We start from the raw sequence: 20,082 nt of genomic DNA, 5'->3' as shown, positions 1-20,082 counted from the left end.
AGTGTAAAGTTGGCCAGTATCTTTATTAGGAGCTGCAGCATATAATAGATAAATGCAAATCTGACTGTCGATGATGTACGTGATGTGAGCCATCCAAATCAAAATGATGACATTTATTAAACTCAGTCTATTGAAAAAAAAGTTATTGTAATTTGTTCAGCATTGGAAACTGTGAAAAAGTTTCAGTCATAGGGTAATTTTCTAAAAACAATAATGCAAAATGTCATAGATGCAGACTGGCTGGTTGTAGATTCTGATCTGCGTCATTTCCAATTATTTCTTAATTTAAAAAAAATATAAAAAATGATTGTCAGCATTGTGGAAACAAGTTAACGTTCAACCCTGACTGGCTGCATCTCCAGCAGATATCAAACTCTGATGCACATTTTTGCTTTATTTTTTACACAGGAAGTTTCAGTTTCATGCATTTTTGCATGAACTGTACTGCAGTAAATCAAACCTCAGATTCTTGACAAAACAAACAAACAGGTTTTCTTTTAAATGTTTTATTACTCCAATGTTAACATCTCTGTTTCAGCGCACAGCCCTGGCATCTCTCTCTTTCTCGGTCTCACTTTCAATTCAATTCATATAGCTTTATTGGCATGACTGTTAACAATACAATATTGCCAAAGCTGAGAATGTTTGTAAAAAAAAAAAAAAGAACACCATATTAATATATAATTAAATTTAAAGGGATAGTTCACCCAAAATGGAAAATTCTCTCATCATTTACTCACCCTCATGCCATCCCAGGTCTGTATGACTTTATTTCTTCTGCTAAACAGTAATGAAGATTTCTAGAAGAATATCTCAGCTCCTCACAACGCAAGTGAATGGTAGCCAGAAATTTCTCCAAAAAGCATATGAATGCAGCATGAAAGTAATCCATAAGACTCCAGCGGTTACATCCATGTCTTCCTTAGCAATGTGGTGGATGTGGGTGAAAAACATACCAATATTATTATTATAAACAAAAGTCCTTTTATACTATAAATCTCTGTGAAGCTTTCCACTAAGGAAGACACGGGAAACAGCGTCGGCTTCAAAGGTAAGTTTCTTTAATTTTTACAGACAAAGTCACTATACTCTGTTTCTCTTCTTTACATTGGTGTCGGGTTCTCTCTCTCAAGGCTCTCTTGCTGCTGCTCTTTATGCCGCTCTCCTCATGCTACTGCAATTAGATACAGGTGTTAGACATAATTTAGCTCAGGTGTGAGCGCCCTTACCGCTTTTCTCTCCCGGACGGGCGCTTGACCACGCCTCCGCTGCCACATACCCCCACCGCCCGACTCAGGCCGGGGCGTCATCCGGCCTGCCTACCACTCCCCCCCCCCCATTTCTGGAGAGGAAGTCAGTGGCAGCCATCTGCACCCCCGGTCTGTGGACCACCTTGAACTTAAAAGGCTGGAGGGCCAGATTCCAACGGGTGATCCGGGCATTAGTATCTTTCATGCGGTGGAGCCACTGCAGTGGGGCATGATCCGAGCAGAGGGTGAAGGCCCGCCCCAGCAGGTACTATCGGAGGGTGAGGACCGCCCACTTGATGGCCAGACACTCCTTCTCTACGGTGCTGTACTTAGTCTCCCTCAAGCAGAGCTAATGTACAGCACCAGGCGCTCCTCTCCCTCCACCACCTGCGAGAGTACGGCCCCCAGCCCTCTGTCTGAAGCGTCCGTCTGCAAAAGAAAAGGGAGAGAGAAGTCAGGTGCATGCAAAAGCGGCCCCCCACAAAGTGCAGCTTTAATCTGTGTAAACGCCTGTTGGCACTGCTCCGACCATTGGACCGGATCTGGAGCCCCCTTTTTAGTGAGGTCAGTCAGCGGGCTGGTGACATCCGAATAATTAGGCACAAATCTTCTATAATAGCCAGCCAGCCCCAGGAAATGCCTCACCCCCTTTTTGGTCTTGGGTCTAGGGCAAGTCGCAATCGCCGCGGTCTTATCAATTTGGGGACGCACCTGGCCATGACCCAAGTGGAACCCCAGATACCGTACTTCCACACGCCCAACCGCGCACTTTTTCGGGTTTGCCGTGAGCCCCGCCTGCCGCAGCGATCTCAGGACGGCCCTCAGATATTGCATGTGCCGCTGCCAATCATTGCTATAAATGATGATATCGTCTAGATAGGCAGCGGCGTAAGCAGTATGCGGTCTGAGGATCCTATCCATGAGACGCTGAAACGTGGCTGGTGCCCCGAACAAACCGAAAGGAAGCGTCACGAATTGGTGTAACCCAAACGGCGTGGTGAAGGCCGTTTTTTCACGGGATATTGGTGTCAAGGGGATCTGCCAATAACCATTCGTTAGATCCAAGGTCGAATAAAACCGAGCAGTACCTAACCGATCGAGCAGTTCATCAACACAGGGCATTGGGTACGCGTCAAATTTAGACACCGCGTTGACTTTTCTATAATCCACACAGAAACGTACAGACCCGTCGCTCTTGGGAACAAGGACGACCGGGCTGGACCAATCACTGTGGGATTCTTCTATTACTCCAATCTCAAGCATCGCGTCCAATTCTTCCCGAACTATTTACTTTTTATGTTCGGGCAAGCGATAGGGGCGGCAACGTACCACCACGCCCGGCTCGGTCTCGATGTGGTGTTGTATGATGTTTGTGCGGCCCGGTAGAGGAGAAAACACGTCTGCAAACTCCTTTTGTAGTTCGGAAACCTCTGCGAGTTGGCGCGGTGAGAGGTGGTCTCCACAAGGAACCGGGGTGTTAGGAATGCAGGCTTTGTTTACCTCCGTTCCGAGCTCTGCCCTCTCCGGAACTACCGTTGCCAACGTCACAGAGTCCGCCTCTTCTCTCCACAATTTCAGGAGGTTGAGGTGATATATTTGACACGCGCCCCCTCTATCGGTACGTTTAACCTCATAATCGAGATCCCCTACTCATCGTGTCATACAGCCGGCATTGGCGTTCTTGAGCCTGGAGCAAATTCTCCTGTGTTAATTGCCCCAGTGTGTGGAGCTTTGCTCGGAGATCAAGAACGTATTGAATTTCTTTTTTACTATTAGAAGGTCCCTCCTCCCAAGCTTCACGGATGACGTCGAGGACCCCATGTGGGCGTCGCCCGTACAGCAGCTCAAATGGGGAAAACCCTGTGGAGGCTTGCGGGACCTCTCGTACTGCGAATAACAGGGGGTCGAGCCACTTATCCCAATTCCTAGCGTCTTCGTGTACAAATTTACGAATCATATTTTTGAGCGTTTCATTAAATCGTTCCACCAGTCCATCTGTCTGAGGATGGTACATGCTAGTGCGAATCGACTTAATGCCCAAGAGTTCGTAAAGTTCGCGAAGTGTTCGTGACATAAAAGTAGTGCCTTGGTTGGTGAGGATTTCCTTCGGAACCCCCAGCCGGGAGATTATCTTGAAGAGTGCCCGGCAACACTACGTGCTGAGATGTTGCTCAAAGGCACTGCTTCCGGATATCACGTTGCGTAATCCACCAGGACTAACACAAAGCGATGTCCGCGTGCCGTCCGTTCTAATGGCCCGACGAGGTCCATTCCAATTCTCTCGAAGGGAACCTCGATCAATGGAAGGGGGCGCAAAGGCGCTTTTGGTGTGGCCGGTGGGTTTACCAGCTGACATTCGCGGCACGCCGCACACCACCTGCGGACGTCGCCGCCAATGCCCGGCCAATAGAAACGGGCTATTAGACGGAGAAGTGTCTTCCTTTCCCCTAGGTGACCGGCCATAGGATTATAGTGAGCTCCGTGGAATCAACAATTGTGTCACTTCCTCCTTTGTTTGAGCGTCCTGCGTCACTCTGTACAACCGATCTTTAATCACCGAAAAATATGGATATGAAATGGTGACACCCGGCCAGAGTTGTTGACCATCGATTACTCTCACTTGGTCAAAGGCGTGCTTAAGGGTTTCATCCCGCGACTGCTCCAAGGGGAAGTCCCCCTCCGGGAATTCCCTGAAGGGAGAGGCGACAACCTCGCCCCTTCCCTCGTCATTCGGAGCAGCCGAGGATGGCCCCGGCTCCGCCTCCCCCGCCAAAGCATCACACATCTCTTCACTTTCATGCAGGACCCATCCGCACAAACTCCCTCTAATACACTTCTAAAATTCGGCCAATCAGTACCCAAGATTAGCGGATGGGCGAGGCGGGAACTAACTGCTGCCTCCACACTATGTTTTCCTCCCCGGAATTTGATCGCCAATGTCACCATGGGATACTTGTGAACATCCCCATGCACACACCTCACCCTCAACCGTTTAGCTGAGCCCAAAGCCCCGGGTTGAACCAAGCGTTGGTGGATGGTGGTCTGATTACAGCCGGTATCCAACAATGCTTGGTATGTACCCCCCTGGATCCTTACCGGAATCCGGTACGCTCCAGCCCGATCGGGGGCAGCCTGCGGGACATCGGAGACCCGCACCACCGTCCCCACCTCCATCAGCGGACACTGATCCCGGAAGTGGTCCGGGTCTCCGCACCTCCAGCGGGCCCTGGGGAGAGAGCAGAGCGAGAGGGAACAGGGGAGGGGGAAAAAACAGGGGAAGACACAGGGGAAGGGGAGAGAGAGAGAGAGAGGGAGGTCTCATCCGCCCTCGGTATCGCCGCCATGTGGTCCTCCCGGAGACGAACGGCCTCCTCCAGCGACGCCGGGCGGTGGCACTGGACCCACTCCGCCATTCTCCTGGGCAAGCGCTGAACAAACTGCTCCAGTACCACCTGATCGACAAGTCCCTCGATGTCGCGGTCCCCCGCAAGTAGCCACCTCCGACAGGCATCATGGAGCCGCTGGGCGAACGCAAACAGGCGGTCGGACTTATCCAGTTTCATAGCCCGGAAGAGCTGGCGATTTTCTTCTGGGCTCCGACCAACCCGTTGCAGGATGGCTTTCCTGAGGTCTGCATAGGCCAGGAGGCTTGTTGCGCCGCGAGTTGTGCTTCCCCGGACAAGAGAGGGACTAGGCGGGCTGCCCACTGGTCTTGTGGCCAACCCCAAATTTCCGAAGTGCGTTCAAACAGGTCCAGGAACGCCTCTGGATCATCTGCCGGCCCCATATTCTGTAACGCGGGCGGGGGCAGTGTGGCGCGGGTGTCCGGGGTCGCGGCTGCGGCTGGAGCGGCCTCCTGGCTGAGGAGGCTCCGGATGGCGAGCCGGTCCTCTGCTTGAGCCTGCATGATCTCGAAGAACCGACAATCCTGGTCTTGCCGGAGCTCAAGCAGGGATTGTTGGTGGCTCTGATGGAGTGTAGCGAGGGACTGGAGGACTTCTGCCAGCTGGGAGGACTCTATGGGGTGACTCTTTTCCATAACTTGCAGCAAAATTTTTAATTTTGCCGGGTTCCGGCACCAGTGTGAAGCTTTCCACTAAGGAAGACACGGGAAACAGCGTCGGCTTCAAAGGTAAGTTTCTTTAATTTTTACAGACAGTCACTATACTCTGTTTCTCTTCTTTACATTGGTGTCGGGTTCTCTCTCTCGAGGCTCTCTTGCTGCTGCTCTTTATGCCACTCTCCTCATGCTACTGCAATTAGATACAGGTGTTAGACATAATTTAGCTTTTCTCTCCCGGACGGGCGCTTGACCACGCCCCCGCTGCCACAATCTCCATCTTTGATCAGCCCGGACCAGTAGGTACAGATTTGCAATAAAAATGTGAATCGCCAAAAAAACGAAAGAAGAAAAATGTGAAAGTGAAAGTGGAGATTTATAGTAAATAGTTCATAGTTTCTCACCAACACCTATCATATCACTTCTGAAGACACAAATTTAACCACTGGAGTGATTTGGATTACTTTCATGCTGCATTCATATGCTTTTTGGAGAAATTTCTGGCTACCATTCACTTGCGTTGTATGGACCTACAGAGCTGAGATTTTATTTGAAAAATCGTAATTTGAGTTTTGCAGAAGAAAGAAAGGCATACACATCTGAGAAGGCATGAGAGTGAGTAAATGATGAGAGAATTTTCAATTTTGAGTGAACTATCCCTTTAAGTTTAACAGCATATCAGAATGATCTCTCCATCTGTCTGTATTTCAGGTGCAGTTGACAGTTATGGATGTGAATGACTTTCGTCCTCACTTCTCCGAGAGAGTGTTCAGCACTAGTGTGTTTGAGAATGAGCCTGTTGGTACATCAGTGATAACACTGACAGCCACAGACCTTGATGAGGGAGAGAATGCATTACTCACCTACAGTCTCCAGGGCCCTGGAGCAGGTATAACACACACATAGACCTACAAGAATATGGACACAAGGGTTGGCAAAATTCGGAATTTAATTATTGGCTCCCTTTCACTTTGTGAGATGGAATTGGAATGGAATTGTCCATGGCTGAAATTGAATTTGAATTGGGAAAACAGGAAGAGGAATTTACTGGATTGCAATTGAAACACAATCACACAACAGAAGAATGTTATAAGTCTAAAACAACAAAAAATTATTTGTTCAGTTTTTAAGACTACAGACGAGGATGTGGGGGTGAACGGAGAGGTTCGCTACAGTTTCCTTGTTCTGTTTAAGACTTCCCTTGTTCTTTTGTTCTTTCTTTCTTTCTTGTTCTTTTGTTTGTTCATGCTTTTGCTTGTTCTTTTGTTCTTTCTTTCTTTTTCTTTCTTTTGTTTGTTCATGCTTTAGCTTGTTCTTTCTTTCTTTTTCTTTCTTTTGTTTGTTCATGCTTTTGCTTGTTCTTTCTTTCTTTTTCTTTCTTTTGTTTGTTCATGCTTTAGCTTGTTCTTTTTTTCTTTCTTTTTTTTCTTTTGTTTGTTCATGCTTTTGCTTGTTCTTTTTTTCTTTCTTTTGTTTGTTCATGCTTTTGCTTGTTCTTTTGTTCTTTCTTTCTTTCTTTTTCTTTCTTTTGTTTGTTCATGCTTTTGCTTGTTCTTTTTTTCTTTCTTTTGTTTGTTCATGCTTTTGCTTGTTCTTTTGTTCTTTCTTTTGTTTGTTCATGCTTTTGCTTGTTCTTTTGTTCTTTCTTTCTTTCTTTTTCTTTCTTTTGTTTGTTCATGCTTTTGCTTGTTCTTTTGTTCTTTCTTTCTTTCTTTTTCTTTCTTTTGTTTGTTCATGCTTTTTCTTGTTCTTTCTTTCTTTTTCTTTCTTTTGTTTGTTCATGCTTTAGCTTGTTCTTTTGTTCTTTCTTTCTTTTGTTTGTTCATGCTTTTGCTTGTTCTTTTGTTCATTCTTTCTTTCTTTTGTTTGTTCATGCTTTAGCTTGTTCTTTCTTTCTTTCTTTTTCTTACTTTTGTTTGTTCATGCTTTTTCTTGTTCTTTTGTTCTTTCTTTCTTTTTTCTTTCTTACTTTCTTTTTTATTTATTTACTTATTTATTTTGTTTATTTTTTCTTTATTTGTTTGTTTGTTCATGTGTTTGTTCTTTCTTTCGTTTGTTTTCTTTCTTTTGTTTGTTCTTTCTTTTTCTTTCTTTTGTTTGTTCATGCTTTTGCTTGTTCTTTTGTTCTTTCTTTTTTCTTTCTTTCTTTTTTATTTATTTACTCATATATTTTGTTTATTTTTTCTTTATTTGTTTGTTTGTTCATGTGTTTGTTTGTTCTTTCTTTTGTTTGTTTTCTTTCTTTTGTTTGTTCTTTCTTCCTTTTTCTTTCTTTTGTTTGTTCATGCTTTTGCTTGTTCATTTGTTCTTTCTTTCTTTCTTTTTCTTTCTTTTGTTTGTTCATGCTTTAGCTTGTTCTTTCTTTCTTTCTTTCTTTTTCTTTCTTTTGTTTGTTCATGCTTTAGCTTGTTCTTTTGTTCTTTCTTTCTTTTGTTTGTTTGTTCATGCTTTTGCTTGTTCTTTTGTTCTTTCTTTCTTTTGTTTGTTTGTTCATGCTTTTGCTTGTTCTTTTGTTCTTTCTTTCTTTTGTTTGTTTGTTCATGCTTTAGCTTGTTCTTTTGTTCTTTCTTTCTTTCGTTTGTTTGTTCATGCTTTTGCTTGTTCTTTTGTTCTTTCTTTTTCTTTCTTTTGTTTGTTCATGCTTTTGCTTGTTCTTTTGTTCTTTCTTTCTTTCTTTTGTTTGTTCATGCTTTAGCTTGTTCTTTTTTCTTTCATTTTCTTTTGTTTGTTCATGCTTTTTCTTGTTCTTTTGTTCTTTCTTTCTTTCTTTTTTATTTATTTACTCATTTATTTTGTTTATTTTTTCTTTATTTGTTTGTTCATGTGTTTGTTTGTTCTTTCTTTTGTTTGTTCTTTCTTTCTTTCTTTTTCTTTCTTTTGTTTGTTCATGCTTTTGCTGGTTCTTTTGTTCTTTCTTTCTTTTTCTTTCTTTTGTTTGTTCATGCTTTAGCTTGTTCTTTTGTTCTTTCTTTCTTTTTCTTACTTTTGTTTGTTCATGCTTTTGCTTGTTCTTTTGTTCTTTCATTCTTTCTTTTTCTTTCTTTTGTTTGTTCATGCTTTAGCTTGTTCTTGTAACAAAGACTCAGGTAGGCTGGGATCCATAAGCAGTGTTTTATTGAAACTCACAGATATATGCAGGCAATGGTCAGGCAATGGGGAATCAGGGCAAACGTAGGCAGAGCAGGAGCGTTGTGAGGGAAGCAGGATGTCAGGGCAGGCAGCAATGGGCAATCACGAAGAGACAGGCAAGGTTCAGGTAGGCAGGCAGTAATCAATCGTAGTCAACAGGGAAAGCAAGGTCGGTAGGCAGATAATCAAACAGGAATGGTAATAGAACGCTCAGTAGTGTAGCCGGAACAAACAAGACTTCGCAGTGAGTGTGTCACTGCGTGAAGCTTAAATAGAGGGAGCTGGGATAGGAATCAGCTGTGAATTAAATCAAGCACGGTATGTGGGTGCATGGGTGATTAGTACTCAGGTGAATCAGATCTCCGGTGGCCGATCGCGGAGGTGCTTTCGAAAGCGTTTGTGACAGAGCCCCCCTCCTGTGAGCGGCTCCTGAAGTGAGGACCTGGTCGGCGCCGGGGTCGACCTTGAGGGCGGAGGGCCGGTCTTTCTGGATGGACTCGGTGGAATTCGGTGATGAGGTTGGGGTCGAGGATGTCATCGGCTTCGACCCAGGACCTCTCCTCCGGACCGTAACCCTCCCAGTCCACTAGGTATTGGACTCGACCCCGTAAACGTCTGGAGTCCAGTAGTGTTCACACCAGGAAAGCTTCCTCGCCGCCCACGAAGACCTGGGACTGAGCTTTCTGCAGGGAAGGCGAAGACGTAGATCTCTGGTGGAGAGCCAAACCCACTGACCAGGGGAGTAGACGGGACCGGGACGGCAGCGCCGATCCGCCTGTTCCTTGGTTCGGTTCACGGCCCGTTGGAGGTGGACGTGAGCTTGGTCCCACACTGCCTCGCTGCGCTGGAGCCAGTCGTTGACTGCCGGAACCTCTGATGGCTCGCCGGACCAGGGGAACAGAGGGGGTTGGTACCCCAAGATGCATTGGAACGGGGTGAGGTTTGTTGCGGGTTTCAGGAGTGAATTCTGGGCGTACTCGGCCCACGGGAGGAAGCGGCTCCAATCGGCCTGGTTGTGATGGCAGTAGGTGCGGTGAAACCTGGTGATCTCTTGGTTCAGGCGCTCCGTCTGGCCGTTGGATTGGGGGTGGTACCCTGAGGTGAGGCTGACATTGATGTCAAGCAGACGGAAGAAGGCTCGCCATACCCTGGAGGTAAACTGGGGTCCGCGATCCGAAACAATGTCCTCGGGTAGGCCGTAGTAACGGAACACCCAGTGGAGGAGGAGTTCTGCGGTTTCTAGCGCTGTGGGGAGCTTGGGGACTGGGATTAAGCGGCATGCTTTGGAGAAGCGGTCAATGACTGTCAGTATTGTGGTGTGTCCCCGGGAGACCGGCAGGTCGGTGATGAAATCCACCGCGATGTGGGACCAGGGACGGTGGGGTATGGGGAGTGGTTGGAGAAGCCCTGCGGGTGGTTGCTTCGGAGTCTTCATCGCGTTGCAGGCGGAACACCCGCGCACGAAGTCGGTGGCATCTCCTTGTAGGGTTCCCCACCAGAAACGGTTCTGCAGCAGGCGTATAGTGGTAGCAATCCCGGGGTGCCCGGAGCTCGTGGCGTCATGAACCCAGCGGATAACTCTCTCTCGGAAGCTGTGTGGCACGAATGTCCGATTGGGCGGGCAGTCGGGTGGAGGCGGATCGGTCGCTTGAGCCTGAACGATGTCAGCCATGATGTCCCATTGGATCGGGGCCAGAATCAAGGTGGGCGGAAGGATGGGCTCAACACTGGAGCTCGGGGGCATGGCATCGTGTTGCCGGGAAAGTGAGTCGGCCTTGACGTTCTTTGAGCCTGGTAGGTAGGTGATGGAGAAGCGGAAGCGGGTGAAGAACAGCGCCCAAGAACAGCAAATACTCCAGGTTACGGTGGTCTGTTAGGACTTGGAAGGGATGTCGCGCTCCCTCCAACCAGTGCCGCCACTCCTCCAAGGCGGCCTTCATCGCCAAGAGTTCGCGGTAATTTCGCTCCACGGGCGAGAGCTTGCGGGAGTAAAACGCGCAGGGGAACAGCTTGAGAGGATTGCCCTGGCGTTGCGAGAGAATGGCCCCAATGCCTGAGCTGGATGCATCCACTTCCACTACGAAGGGGAGATCTGGGTCGGGGTGATGCAGAATGGGAGCCGAGGTAAACCGTTCCTTGAGCTGGTTGAATGCCCGGAATGCGTCGCTGGACCAGTGAAGCTTGGTGAGTCCCCCCTTCACCATGACGGTGAGAGGCACGGCGACAGTGCTGAAGTTCCTAATAAAGCGCCGGTAAAAGTTGGAGAAACCTAGGAACCTCTGCAGTTCCTTTACAGTGTTGGGTTGTGGCCAGTTGAGGACCGCCTGTATCTTGCTCTCGTCCATGGCCACTCCCTCCGGGCTGATGACGTACCTGAGAAATGTCACAGTGGTTAGATGGAACTCGCACTTCTCGGCCTTGGCGTAAAGTTGATGCTCTGTCAGACGTTTCAGCAAGGTCCTGACCTGCGTGATGTGTTCTTCCAGGGAGTTGGAGTAGATTAATATGTCGTCGATGTAGACGATTACACACCGGTTGAGCAAGTCGTGGAAAATGTCGTTGATGTACGACTGAAACACGGAGGGGCTATTGGACAGGCCGAAAGGCATCACCAAGTATTCATAGTGGCCGTTGGTAGTGGAGAAAGCGGTCTTCCACTCGTCCCCCTCGCGGATGCGGATGAGGTTGTAGGCACAGCGCAGGTCCAGCTTGGTGTAGATCTTGGCAGATCAGAGTTGCTCGAGGGCCACGGGAATTAAAGGGAGCGGGTAGCGGAACTTTACGGTGACATCGTTGAGCCCGCGGTAATCGATGCAGGGGCGCAAGGACCCATCCTTCTTACCTACGAAGAAGAAGCCGGCTGCGGCTGGAGAAGTGGATGGCCGGATGAACCCCTTGGCGAGTTCTTCCTCGATGTAGGTTCTCATAGCTTGGGATTCGGGTTCTGAGAGGGAGAAGATGCGTCCCTTGGGCGGTGACAAACCAGGAATGAGCTCAATGGCGCAGTCGTGCGCGCGATGAGGCGGGAGCTGTGCTGCCTTGACCTTGCTGAAGGCTACGCTTAAATGAGCTTATTCAGTGGGTACCAGGGAGGAGGCGTGGGGCACTGCCGAGATTCTAGCGGACCCGGCCATGATGGGCGTGGAGGATTTCAGGCATTTCCTGAAGCAGTCGTCGCCCCATTGAGTGATTTGTTGCTCCCGCCAGGAGATTTGTGGGTTGTGTTGGCGTAACCAGGGGTGGCCGAGAATAACTGGATTGTGGGGTGAGTGGATGATGAAAAAGCGTGTGGTTTCGGTGTGCAGAGCCCCCACCTGCAGGATCACGTCGGAGGTGGTGTAGTACACACGACCAGTCCCCAGAGGGCGCCCGTCTAACGCCGCCACTGCCAAAGGAGGAGTACAAGATATCAGGGGAATATTCGCACGTTTGCACAGTGACTCATCAATAAAGTTCCCCGCGCTCCCGAATCAATCATAGCATGGGTGGTGAGGTTAGCAGTGAGGTGGGTGAGTTTAATGGGGACTATAAGACAGGAAGTGGTGAGAGGGGAAGTGGTGAATTGACTCACCTCGGCCTGTGGGGGGCGTCGCGGGCAGTTGGCGCGTAGATGCCCCGCTTGGCCGCAGTAGAGGCAGAGGTTGTGCGAGAGGCGGCGTTCCTTCTCCTCGTGAGAGAGGTGGGTCCGACCGACCTGCATGGGTTCGGGTTCCTCGTGGAATGAGCGAGTCGGAGTCGCCGGCGCGGACTACCGGGTGGATCGCCTGGAGCGGATGAGGTTATCTAGGCATATGGCGAGAGTGATGAATTGATCAAGGGACATACCTTCGTCGCGGCAGGCCAGTTCAGACTGAAGCTCGGCACTCAGCCCTTGTCGAAAGTGGAGCTTGAGGGGGCTTTCCGGCCAGCCGGTCTGCGTAGCGAGAGTGCGGAAGGACAGCGCGTAGTCCGCTGCCGTGCGATTACCTTGACGCAGGGCTATCAGCTGTTCGCCTGGGCTGTGGTCAGGCTGCCCATGAAGGATTCGTAGGTTGACTGGGCGAAACCCTGGTTGGTCCAGATCGTGGTAGCCCAATCGAGAGCTCGGCCCGTGAGCACGGAACATACAAAGAGGATCTTACTCTCGTTGGTGGGGTAAAGTGCCGGTTGTTGGGAGAGGAAGACCGAGCACTGCATGAGGAATCCCTTGCATTTCGAGGGCGTACCGTCAAACTTCTCGGGATGTGCGAGGCGGGACCGGTGTCGATGGGTAATGAAGAACGGTGTCGGCTGCTGGGCTGGCTGGAGGCGCGGTGAGCGCCGGTGCTGGCTGGCTGAGGGCTTGTACAGCCCGCATAATTTCATCCACGGCGGTCGTCAGACGGCCGAGCTGATGGTGTTGTGCGGATAGCTGATTCGCTTGGGTGGTGAGCTCTTCAGCCATGCGTGATATCACCGCTGGATCGATGTTTGGCGAAGTCTTCTGTAACAAAGACTCAGGTAGGCTGGGATCCATAAGCAGTGTTTTATTGAAACTCACAGATATATGCAGGCAATGGTCAGGCAATGGGGAATCAGGGCAAACGTAGGCAGAGCAGGAGCGTTGTGAGGGAAGCAGGATGTCAGGGCAGGCAGCAATGGGCAATCACGAAGAGACAGGCAAGGTTCAGGTAGGCAGGCAGTAATCAATCGTAGTCAACAGGGAAAGCAAGGTCGGTAGGCAGATAATCAAACAGGAATGGTAGTAGAACGCTCAGTAGTGTAGCCGGAACAAACAAGACTTCGCAGTGAGTGTGTCACTGCGTGAAGCTTAAATAGAGGGAGCTGGGATAGGAATCAGCTGTGAATTAAATCAAGCCCGGTATGTGGGTGCATGGGTGATTAGTACTCAGGTGAATCAGATCTCCGGTGGCCGATCGCGGAGGTGCTTTCGAAAGCGTTTGTGACAGTTCTTTTGTTCTTTCTTTATTTTATTTTAATTTTGTTTGTTCATGCTTTTGCTTGTTCTTTTGTTCTTTCTTTCTTTCTTTTTGTTTCTTTTGTTTGTTCATGCTTTAGCTTTTTCTTTTTTCTTTCTTTCTTTTTCTTACTTTTTTTTGTTCATGCGTTAGCTTGTTCTTTCTTTCTTTCTTTTTCTTTCTTTTGTTTGTTCATGCTTTTGCTTGTTCTTTTGTTCTTTCTTTCTTTTTCATACTTTTGTTTGTTCATGCGTTAGCTTGTTCTTTCTTTCTTTTTCTTTTGTTTGTTCATGCTTTTGCTTGTTCTTTTGTTCTTTCTTTCTTTTTCTTTTGTTTGTTCATGCTTTTGCTTGTTCTTTTGTTCTTTCTTTCTTTTTCTTTCTTTGTTCATGCTTTAGCTTGTTCTTTTGTTCTTTCTTTCTCTCTCTCTTTTTTTACTTTTGTTTGTTCATGCTTTTGCTTGTTCTTTTGTTCTTTCTTTCTTCAAACAACAAAAAATTATTTGTTCAGTTTTTAAGACTACTTAAAAAAATCAGATCATCTGGGTATCATCTTTTGAATCATCTTTGCTAATTATCGTATCACACTGAGATCTCTAAAAGTAAACTAATAAATTACAATTCTGCATCCTGTTTACTACCTCAATTTAAATCCTTAAATAAATTTATTGATGTATAAAAGGCGTTTTCAGTTAATTTCTGAATGTCGCACAATCCTGATAGGTATTTTCCAGTACAGCTACAGTGTTTGGTTATTTTGGTGATGTCTCTTCCTCTCTCCCTCACAGATGCATTCTCTCTGGATCCTGACACGGGGCTAATGCGCTCGCTGCGGTTACTGCAGAGTTTTGAACAGTTTAATCTGACTTTGGTGGCAACTGATCATGGCAGACCTCCGCTCTGGGGCACAGCTAGTCTCCAAATCACTGTCATAGATGTCAATGATAACAGGCCTGTCTTTGTGCGGCCTGCCAATGGCACTATCATGCACATACTGGAGGTGTGAAAGAATGTGAATGCAAAAGTGTGAATTTATTGCAGTTTCACAATTTATTCATCCTCCTATCTTTAAAGCTATTTTAATTCATACATGCATATTTTTTATATCAGTATTTATTTGTTGTCCAGGAACATTTGTCATGTTTGTCAAAGCATTCTCTCTTGTTTTGTGTCTCGTTGCAGGAACAGCCTCCTGGGCTAGTGGTGTATGAAGTTTTTGCCACAGACGAGGATGAGGGGGTGAACGGAGAGGTTCGCTACAGTTTCCTGCAGACTGGAGCGGGAAACAGAGACTGGGAGAACTTCCATATTGATGCAGTGACTGGAGTGATCAACACTGCAGTTAAACTGGACCGAGAGAAACAAGCTTTGTACAGCGTGAGTGACACAAAGAAGTGTCTTTTCTTTCTTTCTTTCTTTATTTGTTTGTTTGTTCATGTGTTTGTTTGTTCTTTCTTTTGTTTGTTTTCTTTCTTTCACTTTATTTATTTGGTTTATTTATTTGGCTTGTTCTTTTGTTCTTTCTTTTTACTTTCTTTTTTTATTTATTTACTTATTTATTTTGTTTGTTTTTATCTTTTTTTGTTTGTTCATGTGTTTTTTCTTTCTTTTTTTTCATGCTTTAGCTTGTTCTTTTGTTCTTTCTTTTTTTATTTATTTTCTCATTTATTTTGTTTTTTTCTTTATTTCTTCGTTTGTTCTTTCTTTCGTTTGTTTTCATTCTTTTGTTTGTTCATGCTTTAGCTTGTTCTTTTGTTCTTTCTTTATTTATTTATTTATTTACTCATTTATTTTGTTTTTTTCTTTATTTGTTCGTTTGTTCTTTCTTTCGTTTGTTTTCTTTCTTTTGTTTGTTCATGCTTTAGCTTGTTCTTTTGTTCTTTCTTTCTTTCTTTTAGTTCTTTATTTTGTTTGTTCATTTAATCTTGAATTTGTTATTCTTGGTTTCTTTTTATATGTTTGTTCTTTTTATTTATTTGTTTGTAGTTTAGGTAAGTTTGTTCTTTCTTTATTTAGTTTGATTTTTCTCTTTATTTTTTCGTTGTTCTTGTTTTAGTTAGTGTTTTCTTTCTTTTTCTTTTGTTCTTTTTATTATTCTTTAGTTTTTTTCTTTGTTTGTTCATGTGTTAGTTTGTTCTTTTTTGTTGTTTGATTCTTTATTTCTTTTGAAAAATTCCTGGAAAGTCTTTGGTGAAAAATTTGAAACAGATCTAGAATAGATTGGCATGAATAGTAATAAAAAAAGACCCTCAAAAGAATAACCATATCCTTTACAAATAGTCATTTACTGTGTGTACTTATCTCTGTATGTGTGTGTAGCTGGTCGTGGTGGCGTATGATCTTGGACAACCTGTTCCGTATGAGACCATGCAGCCACTGCAGGTGGCACTGTCTGACATCGACGACAACGAGCCTGTCTTCCTTAAACCTCCGGTAATGATTTACAGGGTCACTCAATGTAACTTTATGAAAAAATCATATACATAAATTGTGATGAATTGTCACAAAATGTCATGGTCGGATTTATGCATGTGTTTCAGAGGGGAAGTTTGCCATATCAGTCTCTGTCTGTACCTGAGCATTCATCTCCTGGGACTGTCGTTGGTAATGTGACTGGTGCAGTCGACGCGGACGAAGGCTCAAATGCTATCGTCTACTATTTCATCGCAGGTGCAGATATAACACATAAATTAAGATGTAGATGTGTTTGCATCATTATGTCATGCTTATCTAACGTTCAGCAAGTTTTTATTCCTAATTTAAGAATGTAAATTGGGATATGATATTCTGCCCTGTCCAAATGAATGTAGAATCGACCTATTTCACTCCAGTCCAGTACTAGAGGAGTCCCATTTTTTAATATTGGAATATGATCACCAATGACCCTACTCCACAAAATAATCATTTTCTTATTCAGTATATTTATTGTGTTTTCTTGTTAAAATATCTAAACGTCCAAAACGATCTTTAAACCAAACCAAGGTTAATTACTTGGCAAGTCGTTGTGTCTTTCTGTTAACATTTATCTAGGTAAATTTAATGAGGTTGATCTTAAACCAAGACAAAACTATTTGCCAGTGGCTGTAGAAAATAAATGTAATTCAAGAACTTATTTCTGAAAACAAACTATTTTTGACTTTCACAGTTACAAATACTGTTACAAGTAAATTTATATATATTTTTAAGATGTTTAGATATTTTTACTCCAAAATAAGACCAAAATACTGTTTAGGTAAATGATTTGTTTTGCAGTGTACATATGTTCCTACAATTTAGGTCAAGACTCTTTCTTCATATGGTGTTTCTGCATGCAGTTAGCCTAAAATTGCTCAGATTGCACAATTCTATTGCATCAGCACAAAATGCCAAAATTCTGAGTAATGAGGAACTGAAATTGTCCTTAAGAAACGAACGAAACCCCTTAAACGCTTCACAAACTGCAGTGCTAATTTTGCTTTCTAGGGGGTGATAGCGAGGGAAACTTTGGTATGAGTGTGGCCGGCGTTTTGCGGGTCAAGAAAGAGCTGGATCGAGAATACATTCCATTGTATTCCATCATCGTTAAAGCCTCCAGTAACCGCAACTGGTCTCCTCCAAGAGGTCAACGGTCACAGCGAATCAAACTGCTTGACCCAAGCCGTGACCCTACGTTACAGGAAGTAAGAATCTTTCTAGATGACATCAATGACCAGCCTCCCAGGTTTACCAAGCCGGAGTACACATCAGGTAACACAGTAATTGTGTGTGTGATAGTTTTGGAAATCCGGGCACATGCTTAATTGGAAAAAAGATTCATAAATACAATAAATAATGTTTTTATTATTTTATTATTATTATGTTTATTTTAGGTGTAGGGTTAGGGTTCAGATTGGAGTTTGTCTGTTGTTGTTATACTGTAATAAACATTATTGTGGCCTGAAAAGGTATTTGAAGCCAAACCTGAAACTGCATCAATTTCATTGTGTTTGTTATCAAAACCTCTTCTCAGAGCTAATTTCACATTTTTGAGAATTTTTGGCAATTACTGGGAATTTTTGCAAAAATAAATGATCCCAATGTCATTATTAGTGTACATACTCTATGAAGTCAGTTCCCTTCAAGTTTTGAAATGTTTTGCTTAAAGAGTGCAGTTGAAAAAACAAACAAAAAGCATGGTAGGTGTTTTGCGATCTAATGCATCGACATTCATAAAGTGCTGTGAAAAAGTATTTGCCCATTTCTGATTTCTTCTGTTTTTGTGTATATCTCATACTAAATTGTTTAAAACATTCAAACAAAATCTAAAGGTGCGTCCCAAACCGCGCACCTCTGCACTATTCTACACCATTTTTATAGTGTAAGTAGTGCGAGTAGGATGTTTACACTGAAAATGCAACAAAAAGAAGTGTACTTTAAGTAACCGGATGATGCACTTTTTCCCCCCATCAAAACAAATTGTGGAATGTTGGACACTTCATGAACTTTGAGCTCATGGCTTGCCATACATAGAGAAAGGGGTGGACTTACCTGCCTGCATTGCTGATCTAACAAACAGCTGTAAATAATGAAGAATTTAGCAGCTCGTGAAATTTCTGTGTAGACAGCACCTTGCATATGCAAGTTGAATGCTTTACCATCTGTGTGAATATGTTTGATGTTTGCGATACAAGTGTTGAACTGAGGTCTGCTAAAGCTAAAGCACTAAAGCTAGCTGCAACACATCACGTGTGTTTGAAATGTCACTTCAGTCAGCTGTTAAATGGCGAATGCTTCTGTGTAGAAACAACCATTAAGTATTCCATTTGGGACAATACTACACTTTGAAAATTCATACACTACATGGTTAAGTATATATTTTGTAAGTGCACAGTGTATAGTGTGTCATTTGGGACACAGCTTAACATAAAACAAAGGCAGTCTAAGTAAACACAAAATCATTTTTAAATAATAATTTTATTTATTGAAGCAAAAAAAGTTTTCCAATATCAACTAGGCCTGTGTGAAAAAAGAATTTGCCCCCTTAGTTCCCCAAATCTATGAAACTGCATACATAATGGTGTTCAGCTGGACAAGACACACTCAGGGACTCCAAAGAACCACATTAAGAGCCATTATCTCCAAATGGAGAAAAAGTTGGCACAGTAGTTAACCTTCCCAGAAGTGGCCGACCTTCCAAAATTCCTCCAAGAGCACAGCGACGACTCATCCAGGAAGTCACAAAAAAGCCAAGAACAGCATCCAAGGAACTGCAGGCCTCTGTCACATCAATAAAAGTCACTGTTCATGACTCCACTATCAGAAATACACTGGCCAAAAATGCCATCCATGGAAGAGTGGCGAGGAAAAATCACTTCTAACCCAGAAGAACATTGTCTCATCTGAATTTTGCCAAAAAACACCTTGATGATCCTCAAATCTTTAGGGAGAATGTTCTGTGGACTGATGAGTTGAAAGTGGAACTGTTTGGAAGACAGGGGTCCCGTTATATCTGGCATAAATCAAACACAGAATTCCACAAAAAGAGCATCATAACTACGGTAAAGAATGGTGGTGGTAGTATGTTGGTGTGGGGATGCTTTGCTGCTTCAGGGCCAGGGTGACTTGCAATAATTGAGGGAACATGAATTCTGTTCTCTACCAGAAAATCCTAAAGGAGAACGTCCGGTCATCAGTCCGTGAATTGAAGCTCAAGTGCAATTGGATTATGCAACAAGACATTGATTCAAAGCATAGGAGTAAGTTCACCTCTGAATGGTTCAAAAGAAGCTAAATTAAAGTTTTGGAGTGGCCTAGTCAAAGTCCTGACTTGAACCCAATTGAGATGCTGTGTCAGGACACTAAATGGACAGTTCATGCTTGAAAAACCCTCCAATGTGGCTGAACTAAAGCAGTTCTGCAAAGAAGAGTGGGCCAAAATTCCACCACAGCGTTGTGAAAGACTGATCTCCAGTTATAGAAGTGTTTGGTTATAGTTGTTGTTGCTAAAGTTGGCACAACCAGCTAGTAAAGGGGCAGTTCGTTTTTCACATGGGTGATATAGGTGTTTTTACTTCAATGAAAAATACAGTGCATCCGGAATGTATTTACAGCGCTTCACTTTTTCCACATTTTATTATGTTACAGCGTTATTCCAAAATGGATTAAATCCATTAGTTTCCTCAAAATTCTACAATCAATACCCCATAATGACAACATGAAAGAAGTTTGTTTGAAATCTTTGCAAATTTATTAAAAATAAAAAACGAAAAAAAAAATCACATGTACATAAGTATTCACAGCCTTTGCCACGACACTCAAAATTGAGCTCAGGTGCATCCTGTTTCCACTGATCATCCTTGAGATGTTTCTACAACTTGATTGGAGTCCACCTGTGGTAAATTCAGTTGATTGGACATGATTTGGAAAGGCACACACCTGTCTATATAAGGTCCCACAGTTAACAGTGCCTTTCAGAGCACAAACCAAGCCATGACATCCAAGGAATTGTCTGTAGACCTCTGAGACAGGATTGTATTGAGGCACAAAACAAAATTCTGCAGCATTGAAGGTCCCAATGAGCACAGTCTCCATCATCCATAAAGGAATGAAGTTTGTAACAACCAGGATTCTTCCTAGAGCTGGCCGTCCGGCCAAACTGAGCATTCGGGGAGAAGGGCTTTAGTCAGGGAAGTGACCAAGATGGTCACTCTGACAGAGCTCCAACGTTTCTCTGTGGAGAGAGGAGAACC

General features: G+C 44.6%; 1 protein-coding gene across 1 annotated transcript in view; it reads left to right on the top strand.

The window, feature by feature from the left end:
- Positions 1-20,082, top strand: part of cdh23 (cadherin-related 23) — a 326,796-nt gene that overhangs the window by 297,801 nt on the left and 8,913 nt on the right. The window contains 6 exon segments of the mRNA XM_052090034.1: positions 6,022-6,199; positions 14,164-14,375; positions 14,558-14,752; positions 15,695-15,808; positions 15,916-16,045; positions 16,838-17,101. Of these exon segments, the coding sequence (XP_051945994.1) occupies positions 6,022-6,199; positions 14,164-14,375; positions 14,558-14,752; positions 15,695-15,808; positions 15,916-16,045; positions 16,838-17,101 (1,093 nt within the window).

This window comes from Xyrauchen texanus, chromosome 24, assembly GCF_025860055.1.
Source record: "Xyrauchen texanus isolate HMW12.3.18 chromosome 24, RBS_HiC_50CHRs, whole genome shotgun sequence".
NCBI classification, from domain to species: Eukaryota; Metazoa; Chordata; class Actinopteri; order Cypriniformes; family Catostomidae; genus Xyrauchen; species Xyrauchen texanus.
This window is presented reverse-complemented; position numbering and strand designations above follow the sequence as displayed.